General features: G+C 41.3%; 1 protein-coding gene across 1 annotated transcript in view; it reads right to left on the bottom strand.

Moving 5' to 3' along the window:
• The window catches only part of COP1 (COP1 E3 ubiquitin ligase), a gene marked incomplete at its 5' end in the record, with an annotated part of 125,922 nt that overhangs the window by 42,610 nt on the left and 68,679 nt on the right, over positions 1-14,633 (bottom strand). The window contains one exon of the mRNA XM_035333377.1: positions 12,212-12,328. Within this exon, the coding sequence (XP_035189268.1) occupies positions 12,212-12,328 (117 nt within the window). The remainder of the gene's footprint in view (positions 1-12,211; positions 12,329-14,633) is intronic.

Raw genomic sequence — 14,633 nt, 5'->3', positions numbered from 1 at the left:
CTGATGGTTAAAAAATGATTTTAGAAATCCTGAAGGAAGCATCCACTGCTCAATACATATTGAAGGAATTCACTGAAATCCAATTCTTTATATTTAAACATCTGCCTATAGGAATTGAGCTTCCCTTTCACTTATTTCTCCTCTGTATGTGAAGTGGACAAGAATACTTAGCACACAGAAAAGACAGACTGAAGGCTTTAAAGTTACCCAGAATTATTTCTCGCTGCTGAACAAGTTGCCTAGGTGAGTTAAACACAAACACATCCCAAAGCCTTCAAGCATCCTAAGCTCAGTGGCTCAAACAAAAGCTTGGGTTTCAAGTGTGTGGGTGAAAAGAAAGAGCACATTATCACTCCCATGAGTGCTATTCCAGAAAGGGAAGGGCAAGACACCTCAGTGAATTTTTGTTCAATGGACACAAACAACCAATAGAACAACTGATTTTTAACATCAAGACGAGTTAAACAGAAGTCTTTTTCTGCCAGGCTCAATGTGATTTCTACCTACAAAAAGCAAGCTTGCATCCTCAGAGGTAAAGTCTTTGGTTAGACTAAAAAAGGGAACAATCAGGAGGCTTACATACAACCTCAGCTTTCACTGCTGAAAACTCTTCTGTTAGCACAGAGCAAGAGGAAGGAGATAAAAAGGGACTACGTCCCGATTTTAAATCCTCATTTCAAAATAAAACAACAGTAGCACACTGAAGTACAACATGCTGTATTGCAGTTCTCGAGAGATGGCTTTGCATACTGGATGCCTTGGTCCTTACAGAAACCTGAACAAGGGCCAAATAAATGAGCACTGCTCTTCCTCAAACATCTGAGGAAAGACAGAGCTGCTACCAGAGCCCCAACGTTGAAGATGAAAACTTTTAAGAGATCTTTAATTTGAGAGGAGACTTACAAAAGCCTCAGTGCTACTCTTGACCTCAAAGCCATCTAACAGGCTGCATGCTTACAGAGTAACTTGAAAACTATTAAGAAGAAAGCGGAACCTCCCCAGTGGACCTTCTACCTACCTCTACACCAGGAAACAGAGCCTCCCCAACGGCAGCCATTTCCTCAGAGGCTGGTCAAAAAACAACTCAGGATTTAATTAATTATGAGAAAGTCAAAACAAACTTAATCCTTACGCAGAGTGCAATTTCTGATTAAAACCTGCTTTTGCTCAAGGACCCTTAAAGTCACAGAACAATGTGAGATGGATTCCAGAGCTCTCTTCCAACCAGATCATCTTGCTCAGAGGAGGGTCACATGCAAAGTTAGATTCAACTCACGTTCAATAGCTGTGCTCAAGTCCTAGTCAGTCAAGCTCTGAGCATCTCCAAAGACGGAGATTCTGCAAACTGTTCCCTGGTCCTGGCTGCCCTGAAGAGTGCTCTTATGTCAAAGGATTAGGAAGAATATTTTTTTAATCTAAATTTGCTTAAGTTATTTGTTACTGACATAAGAAAGATAATGTATTTGTCTTCTCAGTTCTTTTGGGTTTTGTCTATCTACTCCCACATGCTGGAGGAGGCATGAGGTACTGCCACGCAACCTTTGTTCTCCTGTAATTAAGTTTATTCTTACTAGTTAAAAAAAAAGGAAGATTAAGAACTACTGAATTTTAACTTTTGCAGAGTCTGTAATACCAAACAACAGCACTTAAAGACATACTTTCATGTGACTGAGGTGGCTTTGGTCAAAAAAAGTCATGAATGAAGTAAAGTTTCCCCTACAGCAGAGAGATGGGAGTGGAGTTTGTCCATCCATGTGTGGGTCTTGCTCTGGAGAGAAGACTGTGGACAGAGTTGAACACTCCAGCTTTGGGAATAATACAACTCACCAAGACATGTAAAAACGGGTGCTCTCCAGAGCAGAAGAGAGTATGGAAAAAAAAGTGGGTCTTTACTATAGCAATAGAAAGGTAAGATGTTATTTGGGGATTCAAGAAAGAATGGCAAGAAAGCCTTCCAGCCAAGGAAGCACTATAAAGAGTGTTATTTCACTCAGAGTAACACCAGAATGGGCTAGGATCAGTACAGACTTTGGTTTATCCCAAGCATTTTCAGGGAGATAAGACAATGTGATAGTTTCCACTACATAAAGGACACGGATGCTCTGGGAAAGTGATTGAAGACAATGCTTTAAACACGGGAAACATCGTGGACTTGAATTCAAGAGAACAAAGCCCTGCAATGAAAATTAGCACAAAAATTTTCTGAAGAAATTAGATAAATATCAGTGAGTTGACATCAGTGCCCTCTTTACAAACCACTTCCCTTACTGTAAGTGAGGAGATTAAAAATGGGTTTGATGCAGCTTGACGCAGAGAACCTCTGGCAGACCAAACTGTGCAGAGTTTTGCTAAAGAACGCACCGTGCTGTTTTCCACTTGCAGCACAACAAATCACATGAGGAGAGAACAGAGAAAGCCATCTCACCCTAACATCTCCCTGTTGGAAGATCATCACAGCACGGGCAAAGCCAATTGATATTCATTTTTCCTGTTCATACCTTTCCCTCAAGAGAACCAACAACAAAAAGAAAAATCTACCCCCAAACAGTCATTGTTACAGGCACAATTAAAACGTTTCCTAGATATAGCTTTGTATTTATAGTTTTCTGTTACAGAACCAAAGTACTTGTAATTTCTGTAACTAAGTCAAAATTATCCACTTGACGCATTTACTTTACCTCTTATTTTTATCTGAGTTCCCTTAGCAGTAAAAGAACATTTTTTCTCTGAGTAACCATCTTTTTTTGCCCCAGGGGAATCTTGGCAATCTATTCAAGAAGCAGCGCTCTGGTCTGCAGCGGTGAACTGGAACAATGTCCTTATTTTGTATTTTGTGTGTGTGCTCGACATAATTTGGGATGCAGTACTTCATTCATGTTTGCTATCAGAGTTCTGTCTAGACAAGTGGTCTCAAACACCATTGTTCGAGACTCCCAGGGAGCTCCCACATACCGTCTTCATAGGTGTCACAAGTGTTCAACAGCCACCCAAAAAGGGACCAGAGGTTGGAAAAACATTCAAGAGATTTTTCCCTGTAGGTCAGACCTCCTTCATGTGCTTTTCCCTTACATCATGCTCTGAGAAGTATACAACATTAAGCAAGGTCTCTATGATTTACTTTGCTGGTGCCAAAATCTGAAAACATATCTTCAGTAAAGAAGCCACAGAACCAGGGATGTTAGCAAGGAGACGAAAGAGATTTCAAAAGCAAAGGAAGGCACGCAGGTGTTAGGGGATGACTGCATTCTGACAATCTCATTTTCCCACACTGCGATACAGATGCTTCTTGAAGGCAATTGCCCATTGTATTTAGGGAACCCAAAACAAATCCATCTCAGCTTTCCATGTAAATGAAGGCAGAGCACAGCTTTGAGAAGGAAATGCCTGATGGTGTTCTGTATGACTGAAGAGATGATAAGAAAAGCAGCATGGAAAACGCTCACCTCCATGAAAGCTGAATTCAAGAGAGCTGCAGTTGTATTCAACACATCTGGTAGCCTCAGCTTCATCCCTGGCAAAACCAACAGCACAGTAACCACTCTGCCAAGGAAAGGCTCAGGGATGTGACGGCAGGGGGCTACAGGTTAGCATTTGATGTATTTTGCCAGAGCTCTACAGTAAAGATGATACCCTGCTTCAGCCAGTGATTTTAATCTCTCACTAACACCAACTGCACCTTTTTTTTTTTTTTTTTTTTTTAAGTGTATATCAGCACTAGCATTTCACTGAAGATCTGTATCTCCCTCTACTGAACATAAGAAGGGAACAGCAGCCTTGATGGCAACTGCCAACTGGGTTTTTAACCTTCGTATTCAGATTCCCTATGGCTTGAAGTTACAGATGACATTTGCTGGGGTATGGATAATGGTCTTTATGCACTGGAGACATTTTTTATTGACTTGTCAAAAGCTTTTGACACAGCAGCCCATAAAGCCTCTGCTAAGTAACTTGCCTCATATTAAGGAGGGAAGGAGGAGACATAAAAGCATTAGAGATCTTAATCAGTTGAGAAAGAGGGCTCAGATGGGAAGGGAAGCAAAACAGATTTCTCTAGAACTCCTTTGAAACTTTGACCTTTATGGTTTTAAAGAACTATAGAGACTTCTCGCAGGAATAAGGAATAGCTAGTTTGCGTGCAATTCAAAGATTGCTTTCTACCAGATTGCTGGAAAAAAAATCAGTACAGATAATGCAGATGTACCAATGTTACAAAACTAATTTAGGCAACAGCAGTAACAACCTACAGCTTTTAGAATAATTAATTCTTTAAGACTGATGGAGAAAAAGTGACTATTTAGACTCACAATCCTACTGTTCTCCTTGACTACAAACATGTTTGACTGTATCCACTAATGCATGCTTATCAATGGCTACAAATGAGTTTTATGACACCTAGAATATGTGAAGAGCAGTCATTTTATAGTAAAGAGCGCCCCAACCCATGCTGTCTATACAGACTATATCTCCAAAGATCTGAAACATCTCACATGAGCAGCAGGAGTCTTACTAGTACATTGACTGCTGGATACATCCAAAGCCAGCAGCTCTACCTCCGCTGTAGAGCAGATCTAGATCCTGATTCTGGATACTTCCTGCACGCGATGTTTGGTCTCACTGCAAACCAAAGCTCTGGCTATTGACTGACTCCAAGTACTGCAGGTCATGGAGCTGCGATGGAGGGAAGCGACAACAGTCAGACTCCAAGTCTGCATGCTCCGAGATAAGTTCATGCAGGTAAGGTAACCTAAGATATTAAAAAAGATAGATATGAAAATAAACATCCTCCCTAAGATTTTAGGAGTATGCCTATGAAGCAACAGCTTTAGGCTTTTTGTTGTATCAGTGAACATCATACAATAACCACCCAACAAGCTTCAGTGCAATCAAACTGGCTCTAGGGAACATGCAGAGTGCTGCCATGTGCCTTACAACAAGCAGCTGAGGACACAAGTTGGCCAAACTCTCAAAGCTGATGTTGGCCCAGTACTATATTGTGCTTAACTAGCCTGAGGAGACATAAGCCTCCAGCTACCAGGTTCTGAAGATGGCCATTGATTCATCACCTAAACTGCTCTCAAAGCAGATTCCACTACTGTTGGAATAATGGATGTAACAGATACTGTCCCAAACAGTAATATTGAAGCTTCAGATGAAAATGCTTCAACCAAAGCCCTGCTAAAGATATGGTGGGGTATGCAGATGATGAAATAAGCATGGGAAGACTATATGATGATACACAGGTATCCAACATGGGAAAGAGGCAATCTATGATTTAGACAGGCAACAAAGTAAGGCACGTGAAGGGGTGCTGGGTTTGTACATGCATCTACAGCCTTACTTTTTGTCATCAGCTTCAGTTACAAATGGCTAACAGTTCCTCTTTAGGGGAACTCTCAACCTAGTCCAAGCATTTAAAAATTCTCTTCTTAAAAACCATGTGTAAGCTTAGATGCTCAGATACTACGAAGTGAAGCCTTCTAGATGACAGACCACGCCGCATTGGCAGGTTACGTGTTTTCCTACGCAGCACGACAATTTTCCCCAGTTTGTATGGAAAAAGCAGCGTGTTGTAAAGTAATCCTGCACTGTACCCAAATAAAAGACTGGAATGGTTCATCTATGCAGCAGCTTGAAAAGGAGGTACCACAGTAACATGCTACAGGAGATGCCATTCGAACAAGCAATTCCTTTCAATTGAGCTACCTGAAAAACTTCACAAACTCCTAGTGTGAAATGGGTTAAACTCCTAGGAACAACAACAACTAGTAGCAAGAACAATTTGGCAGTTGGAGGAAAAGATGAATCTCAGAGTTGCCTATTCTGTTCCTGAATTTCAAGGCTCATTTCAATTTTAATTTGGATTTTGTAATGTTGACTACATTACTTCTGCACCAGCCATAAGACAAAATGTTCAGGAAAAGAATATTTAAGCAAACAATTAGCATGCTCGTTTCTGCCACTGATAGATTTATCCTTTTCTCCAGAGAATCAAATGGAGCTTTGAGTTCATTTTATTTGTTCACTTGTTACTGAAGTGTGACAACCTCTAGGATAAAGTTTGGTAACTCCCAGTAGGTCTCTATAACATGACTCGGTAGTTATTGCGAGAGCCTTATGCAACAAACCAGAGACAATGTTTTCTGTGCACATAAAGTTATATAAGCTTTTAAATTCTGAAGTTAGCGTGAAATCCGTGCACATATCTGCTGGATGCCTGCGAGCAGCTTCATGTCCCCTCCTGACCTGCTGGGAAGCAGCCTCAGCACTAAGGCACGCTGTGGCACAGCCTGAAGACTCAGAGACTCACCTGACCTCAGACGGGCACAAACAGGCAAGCTGGTTTCACTGCAATCATCATCAGTTTCGGTAACACTGTGTGGCTGCAGTTCTTTTCTTTGTTGTGCCAGAAGCAGCAGCAGACTGATTTACCAAGCAAGTCTGATCTGAGTCAGAAAGTCTTCAGACACGCACCAGGACAGCAGAAGGCAGGTTGATACTTCACTTTATATTGCATCCCAGCATCATTTTTAAGAGGGATCATTTTAAAATCAAACCTTCAAGACTGTGTTCTAAACTGAACAAGCGTCACTAAGCTCAGCACTTCCCCCAGTACACGCACTGTCAGTACAGATATATGACTGCTACCGCTGAGGGAATCTGTAGTTTTGACCAAAGGACCCTCAGCAGATTGAAGAGGTGGTGTAGGTGCTTTCAAAGGCTGCAACAAATGAAACACATGCCATGGTTTCTGGAATGAGTTTGGCCCCCGAGATGTCCAGTGTGCACTTCTGAATCATGGACCTTGTCCCCTTCTCTCCTTGCCAAGAACCTCAGGAATCATGGACTAGGGGACACTTGCTGAATACCCACAAAAAAGACACCATGTACGTCAAGCCCAACAGACCTAAGGGTCAAGTCCTGGACTGCTGCATGCTGTGCCAATATCAGGAAGGCTCAATTTCGAGGTGTTGCTGTGAACTTCAAGCACATGCTTCGAGGAAATGCCTGACCCTTGCCTGTGCATTTGAATACTGTACTCAATTCACGTGCTAAAGATAATCTTGTAGCTTAAGCTCAAAGAAGCTGCCCAACTCCACCCTAAACATGTCATATATTCGCACAAATAGATTCTTTCTGAGTCACTGCAGGTTTTTGATAGAGTGGAGTACTTACCCAGGAGAATCTATTAAGGTAGGACCTTGCTTTCAGCTGGAAAACATTAATTCACTTCCAAAAAGGCATACTGCCTTCTTGGTCATTAATATCACATCATTCTCCTGAGCTGAGTGACAAGGCAGGCAAGTCACCCAGATCTGAGGAAGCATGAAAGGCCAGCTCTACAGAGATACTTGGAAAAGAGAAATCACTGCTCCAGTTACTGCACCAAAAAAAACAATATTTCACTGGACAAGGATGGTCTCCAAAGCAGTCCTGCTTAGACACCAAGTATATTAGCAAAATTGAATGATGCTGATAAAGAAGCCGCATGTGACCCTGAACTGTAAGTGCATCAGGGCTGTGCAGAGATTTTAAGGGGTGAGGGAACAGTTGGAAATCAAAACAAAGCTGTTGACATAGCAACAGGAGCCCTTTTCATGTTGGACGCTGTGAAGCAGAATCATTACTTTTGTGGCCTTTCAACAACAAATGGAAGGCTACAGCGTTCAAAGCCAGAGTAAGATGCCGTTCTGTAATGCTGTAGATGATGCAAGATTTTTAAATAGCGTGCAAAACCTTCTAGGCAAGGGCAAAACCATCTTGGAAGGCCAAACACATTCTTGGAAAGCGTTCTGGTGCAGCAGCATTGTACAAGTATGGAAGGGAATGAGGAAGAGAGACAGAACAGGCAAGAAATGCATGAACAGGAGAAAGGTAAAAGCCTCAGCACCAGGGAGAGACTTCCCCAGCGCAGAGGGTCTCAAACTCTGAGGCTGTAATTTTAGGTAAGCATTAAAGTCAACATAAATCAGCACTGTCCTGTGTTTTCCCAGGTCAGTTCACCTGAACCCATGCTGTCAACAGTTTATGACAATGCAGTGAGACCTGACTGCAGTTAAAACTCACTCAACAAAACCATTAATCTCTGAATATGTCATAGCTGTTCTGCTGCACCTCTCCATCTACCTGTACTGCTTCCACTTGTTTGTAAAACTCTTGGAGAGCAGGCGGTCTCTGTCTCGCATCTGCACAGCACTGAGGAGCTCCCCTCACCCCCAAGCCAATCTACCAGACTTGTGGGTCCTACAGGGAAAAAAAAAATAGCATTCAAGAAGATGCATCCAGTGTAAGAACTTAGGAATCCGAAGTTGTGATGATCTGATCTCTGCATAATATATGGGAAATAAAAGGTCAGTGGCAGCTGCTGACAGTATCACAGCACGCTGGGATAAAGCATTGCTACTACCAAGAGCTAAGCTTACCTCATCGAGTTCGCAGACAGTCTGATCTCACCCGGGCTGCACAACTTGGCCATTCAAACTGCAAACTGCATGTATTTGCAGCCCTGTTTTTTTTTTTTTTTAAGAAGGGAAACAGTACTGCTAGAAAATATATAGGTTGAGGGCATCAGTGTTGCTGCTGAGGCAGAGCAATAACAACTTCGCTCATGATTTATATAGCTAATTTCAGGATAAAGCCCTATCTATTTTTAAAAAGAAAAGACCACAGAATTACCTGATTTTGTATTCGGCAGTGATTACAGTTTATACTGCACAATGTTTCAATTCAGTAAGCATGCAAATAGAATATTTTATTGAAGTAACAGACAAAAGGAATCTTTTTTCTTTATATGCCCTCTCCACTGCAACAGATTTTATCAGGTTGCAGTCAGATGTGATAGCTTTCTTCTAACCTGAAGTGCCTGTCAAATTTTAGGAGAATTATTTCCTAAACCAAATACTCATTTCTCTCCTTTTTAGGCTCCTCTTCCAGTTTATTGCTCATTTGTTCTGTTTTAAGCCACAAAAATGATCTTTTGGTCATCTAAAAGCTTTCAGAGCAAAGAGCCCAGAGAAAAAAACATCTATCACCGATATTAGATGGTAATCCTGGGATTTGCTTCTATAGCAGCAACTAAAGCAGAGGTTTCCATGCGTCAAGCTTGAAGCTCACCTGGTATTTCATGCTAAAGGAGCATTCCCCACATGGCAGCATAGTGTTGGTAGACCTTCAGAAATTTTGGAGAAATACAAAGATACTTAAAGGGAGTTCTTCCAAATTTGGAGCAAGCCTGGAAGTACAAAGCTACCTCTGCATATTTTACCCAAGCACAACACTGACAGAAGTCAGCCAAGAGTCAACATTTTACTAACAAATGAGAAGGGTTCCATAAACTGAGACAAGGTAGAAAGGATCTTAAGATAAACATCCTGTTTTTATGTAGAACACAAGGCAAGCAGCACAGAGATTCAAGGAGAAAGCTGGTCTAGTTGAAGTATCTGATTACAAAAACTGACTTCAAAGAGGCATCCTGAATAGATGGACACAAGTAGGCATGATGCTTTTGTCAAGGGCAGAGCAGAACATTTCATTAATCAAGATGTAGAAGAACAAGGCCTTACAAAAAGGGATTGCAGCTGTAGGAAAAGTTGAAGAAAGACCCTCCAAGAAGATAAAATCAGGAAATGAAAATTGAGAAAAAAAATCAGAGGCATAGTATCTAAAGATAGACGCTAAAAAATTCTAGACCTGCAGTCAAAATCGCATTGCTGAAACAAGGTATGCCAACTTGCAACCTATCCTGCATACAGAGAAAGGGGTACTGAAGTATGTCCATTTAGTAATTTAATAATGGTGTATTAAGACAAATTTACTTCCTCCTCCCCTCTCTGAAACACTAAGTACCAACACTTCCCCACACCAACCATTTCATCAGTTGCTTCTCTCATCAGGTCTTGAGCTACAGGAATACACACACACAAAGACGTGTGTGCATATACACACAAATACAGCAGTAAGTTCCATCAAGTCAACAAATACAACAAGCATACACAGGAGCAGCACTGCTGCTTAGACCACACGCAACTCTGCTGTGAGTGCAGTGTTAGGAAATCTCGGCTCCTTTATCGCGGGATAAAGCACTGAGAAAGCAATTGACATTCTCAGAACTGGAACTTCAATGAGCAAGCCCAGGCAAAGACAAGCCAACTTTCTAAAACTGCCCATTATAGTGGTCAATGAATTAGCGTTTAGGAATGAAGATGAGCAGTACTATAGAGGTGAACAGGAACCTCCAAATTGACGTGCCCAAAGTATGTCTATATATTTTTAATAGTGCTTAAAGAAACCAGCTTTTACTCTTCCTTTACAAATGTTAGAGCTCACATGACAAATCACACTATTTACAAAGTTGTATCGCTTCTTTCCATAGACTGAATGAAGTTAGTAAACAAGATCATTTGAAACTGATGGAGGAGAAAAAAACATCTCTGCCATAACACATTAAACAGGACAGTGCCTACTTTCATACTCTACACAGAACAAAATAAACTGTTTTTTTTTTGCCCTGAATTTTTCAGTTCAGAAATAAAGCCACTTTTTAAGACCCCAGGATTTTTAATTTCACATGCTATTTTTTCACATGTGTTTATGGCTGAAAGATCAATTACAATTCCTTTGTGGGAAATCATTCCCATCAGTTCAATTACTCCATGTAATTGTTTCAGCAATCATAGTTAAATATCCATTTTAATTTTTATTTAAAAACTTAATTACCAAGCATCAAGCAGATGTAAACACTTTTAAAAAAACATATCTGCTCTTTCCCTCCATGTTCTTCCCCAGTGCAAGTACCATTTTAGCACCAGCATTCTCTAAATCTCAAAAACGCACATGTAGTCATCTAAAACTTCCAACTAACCCGTGGCACTCACTGATGCCTCTTTCCCATAATGACTTGTTGAAGACAAGACCATTGTAGCTCATCAGGCACAAGCATAGCCTGATGGATACAGACACTCTGCTTTCATTTTATGCACCCTACAGCTCCAAAAACCTTCATAGATTCAATTGTCTTGTCTCCCCTCTGCCTTTCAGGTGGAAAGGAATCCCAGTTACTGATTTATCAGGAAGAATTCTGTTTTGTGATGCTATTACATATCTATTTTAATCAGCAGCTGATTCATTTGGAGCTGGTGCTCTCATCTTTCCCTAGAGCCTCTCTCAGATAGTCCCTTTCATTCAAATGCTGCTAGTAGGTATTGTAATTCAATTCTATTCTTGCATGTAATTCACTAACCTTCAGCAAGATGCCTGTCAAGCAAGTCAATATTTTACACTCCAACTTGAATCCATTTTTGTAGTGTATCAAAATGCAAATTTATTTTTTCTCTAAGAGTCAAAATTTAAGTAGAACCAGACTGGAAATTGGAACATCTAAATGAAATGGCAAACCAGTGGTTGTAAGAATGTGATCATCATATCTCCTGAAGTCCAGAGATAGCTAGTGCCATCAGAACATCTAGTTACAAGCACATTAAAACTCCCTGAGGAGAAAGGAAATGCAGAGTTGGTTAAACATTTATAATAGGTACCTCTGAGTTTCAGTTGCTGCATGCATAGTACGACACAGTTTCCTCCCAAAGCGATATCTGCTCTGCTTTCAAGTCTTTGTATTATCACCAAAACCTATTTAACCTAAGTGAATAAAAGTCTCATCATGCCTTTCCCATTGACTACTTTAAAAAAAAAAAACATTAACAGAGATGCTTTGTCCAACCTAGAAAAACATCAGCCCACCCACAGGGACTATAGTTGCAGCTATGGGAAACAAGCACAGCCAATGTTTTACAGTATGCCTCAGGTAAAACCAGTTAAAATTCCCAGTATGGTTTTGTAGCTTTCATAAGCAATGCTATAAATCAGAAAGAACAACTGCCATCATGTTAACACATTAACCTAGCTTCAAGGCTCACAAAGGTGAGATCTGCCTGGTCACCTTAGTTATCTCAGTAAACACACTGACTTGCTTTCGTGAGCTTTTATCTCTGATAGACACCCAAATTAAGGAGCTGGACTGCAGAACAGAGTTGACACTTGAGTATCATCGATGTCTTCTGGGTGACTACACACTTGAAGTCCTACTCAGAGGCATTTTAACTGCAAAGACACCTCAGTTCTGGGTACAGCAGCCAATTTCAAGTCTCCCGAAGAAGTAACCAGCTTAAAGGAAGGAAGAAACAGCATTTCTTTCTCAAAAGAACCTTTTACCTACCTGCACAGCCAAAAGCTAGGTGATACCTAGAAGAGGGGCTGAATTTGACACAGCACACATTCGCCTTGGCCTCGATGCTTGCTACTGAATTGTCCAAGTTGGTAGACCACAGCTTCACTAGGGAAACAGAAAGAGAGAAATGAATAAACAAAAAACAAATTTCTTCTGAAAGATATATGAAGGAACTAGGTTTTACACAAGATTTTCATGTATAAGGTTCTGAACAACCTCAGTTACCAAGATGCTAATGATCAGAAAAGGTCAGATTGTAACCAACGGTTAGTGACTCTGAGAACACTCTCAGGTACATACACAGCAGCATCTCCTGTGAGCACGGAGAAAGTCCACATCACACGCAGCTGAGGGCTTCTTCAGAGCAGGTGACTCAGTGCATGTTATAATCTTAACATTTACGACTACAGGACTGCAGATTCATATAACCAAGAGCAGGAAGACTTACGCCCTTTTTGTTCCTTGTTTCCTAGCCTGGATGTACAGAAGAACTCCATGCTCCAGAGCAGAATTGCTTTGCACAGAATAAATACACCTAATTGTATGCTTAAGCACAGCAAGTAAGAACAACTTGTTTTATTCTCAAGGAACTGGCACAGACAGAAAAGAAATCAGTACGCTAGCTTCCTATGATGATATATTTCCTTAGTACAAAGGACTCTACTGTTTCGTGAGACTACTGTGTGAACATTGATTTAACCACGTTGTACAGAATGAGCTCTTCCCCCATGTACTGCCTTCAGGGCTTCCCAGGAAGACCAACAGAAAATACCACGGGCTTTTCAAAATTTAGCTTTCCCCAACCTCCACAAAAATTTTGAGCATTATTTAACCTTAAAGATGAAGACTGATAGGTGCATAGGTGCTCCCCACATAAAGTACCTTACTTTTTAAAAGCTGCAGGTGAAACGCTGCCCTCAGTCTGGGCAGAGGGGCAGCACACTGGCATCAACAGGGTCTGCTACACAGCAGGCTTAAATCAGACAAACATTATCCCTTCCCCCTTTTCTTGATGAGGGGGTTGTGTAGCACTTGAGTGTCATGAACAGCGTGCTGAGGAGTAGGCAGAGCAAGCTACAGCCAAGGACTGAGCATGCAGGAGCTACCCAAAGGCTTTCAACAGCTTCAAGAACTGCTTGGGCTTCTGCAGATCTGTAGCCAACAGGTCTGCCACCTTTTGAGAGAAAGCTTACTTTGGAGGTGAAGGAGTGAGCAAAAATGGCAAAAAGGAGCAGGAATAGTTTCCCCAGTGTTTATTACCCCAATAAATGAATGAGGTAAGTAGCCTGACAGCCCACCCTCAAAGTGCTCCTCCATGCCTCCTCCCGGCCATTCATTCCATGGGGCTTTGAAGGAGAAGCAAGGCTTCCACATGGATTACTCAAGCATGTTTTAAACAAGGTTTTAGACAAGGAAAAGGAGGAACATTGGCAGGTTCATTCTAAGGCACCTACTTTTTTTTTTAATAGTATTGCCAGCAACAAAACACAACAAGACTGCGCTATTTCTGACCATATGTAGGAGAACAGCTTCAAGAACGAAGGAAATACACGACTGCTCAGAGTGCACCACTGAATCTTTTTAAAATACAGCACTGTTGGCATCTGACAGCTGCCTGGAACCATTATAAAGCTGCACGCAGATACCAGAAACACGAACACTGATGCATGCTGTATTTGCATATAATTATTACATGAAGCTCAATGAAAACAGCCCCCACCCTGTTGCTGAATTTTCAGAAATAAATCCATCCTTATTTACCTGAGCTATAATACACCTCTAGCTACATTTCTAAATGAAACAAGCAGCCTTGCAATCAAATCTTAAGATGCTCTCTTCTCCCAAGCGAGACTGGATGATATACCTCCCCAGCGTGTTTTGTGCTGGGGGGCAGCAGAGAAGCACAGAGCCAGGAAAAAGATAATTTGGCACAGCAGCACAACATTAGTATTTTGCTTTAACATACAGCCACCAAGAGATGTGCAGTCTAAATTGAAGTGGCAGTAGAGGACATCATGTTTATGAAAGTGACAGTACAGGGAGCAAATAAGGTGGTGATTAGAGGAGGAGGATGCTGGCAGACAACACTGCTTAAACCTGAGGCGTGCAGGGAAGTTAAATATTCTCACCATTCAGAGCAATGTTCTGCCCAAACCTAGGACTGAAAACACACTCTTGCCTTGGAGCCTTCCAACTACTTATCAATATTTAAAGCTCTGTCCAAAGTGGCCAAGTCTCTTCTTGACACCACCTCTCCTCTACTAAACGAATAGCCCATCGGTCTTAGTTTTTTGGCAGAAGCTAATTGAGAGCTACGCTGCAACTTGGCTCACTTTTTGGTTCAAGTCTTCAGGTCGTAAGCTCAGCCATTTACCCTGGTGAAGAGACGACCTGTGTGTTGAAAGCCATC

The sequence above is a fragment of the Oxyura jamaicensis genome, chromosome 8, assembly GCF_011077185.1.
Source record: "Oxyura jamaicensis isolate SHBP4307 breed ruddy duck chromosome 8, BPBGC_Ojam_1.0, whole genome shotgun sequence".
In the NCBI taxonomy this organism is placed as follows: Eukaryota; Metazoa; Chordata; class Aves; order Anseriformes; family Anatidae; genus Oxyura; species Oxyura jamaicensis.
The sequence above is the reverse complement of the archived record's forward strand: the minus strand, read 5'-3'. Positions and strand labels throughout refer to the sequence as shown.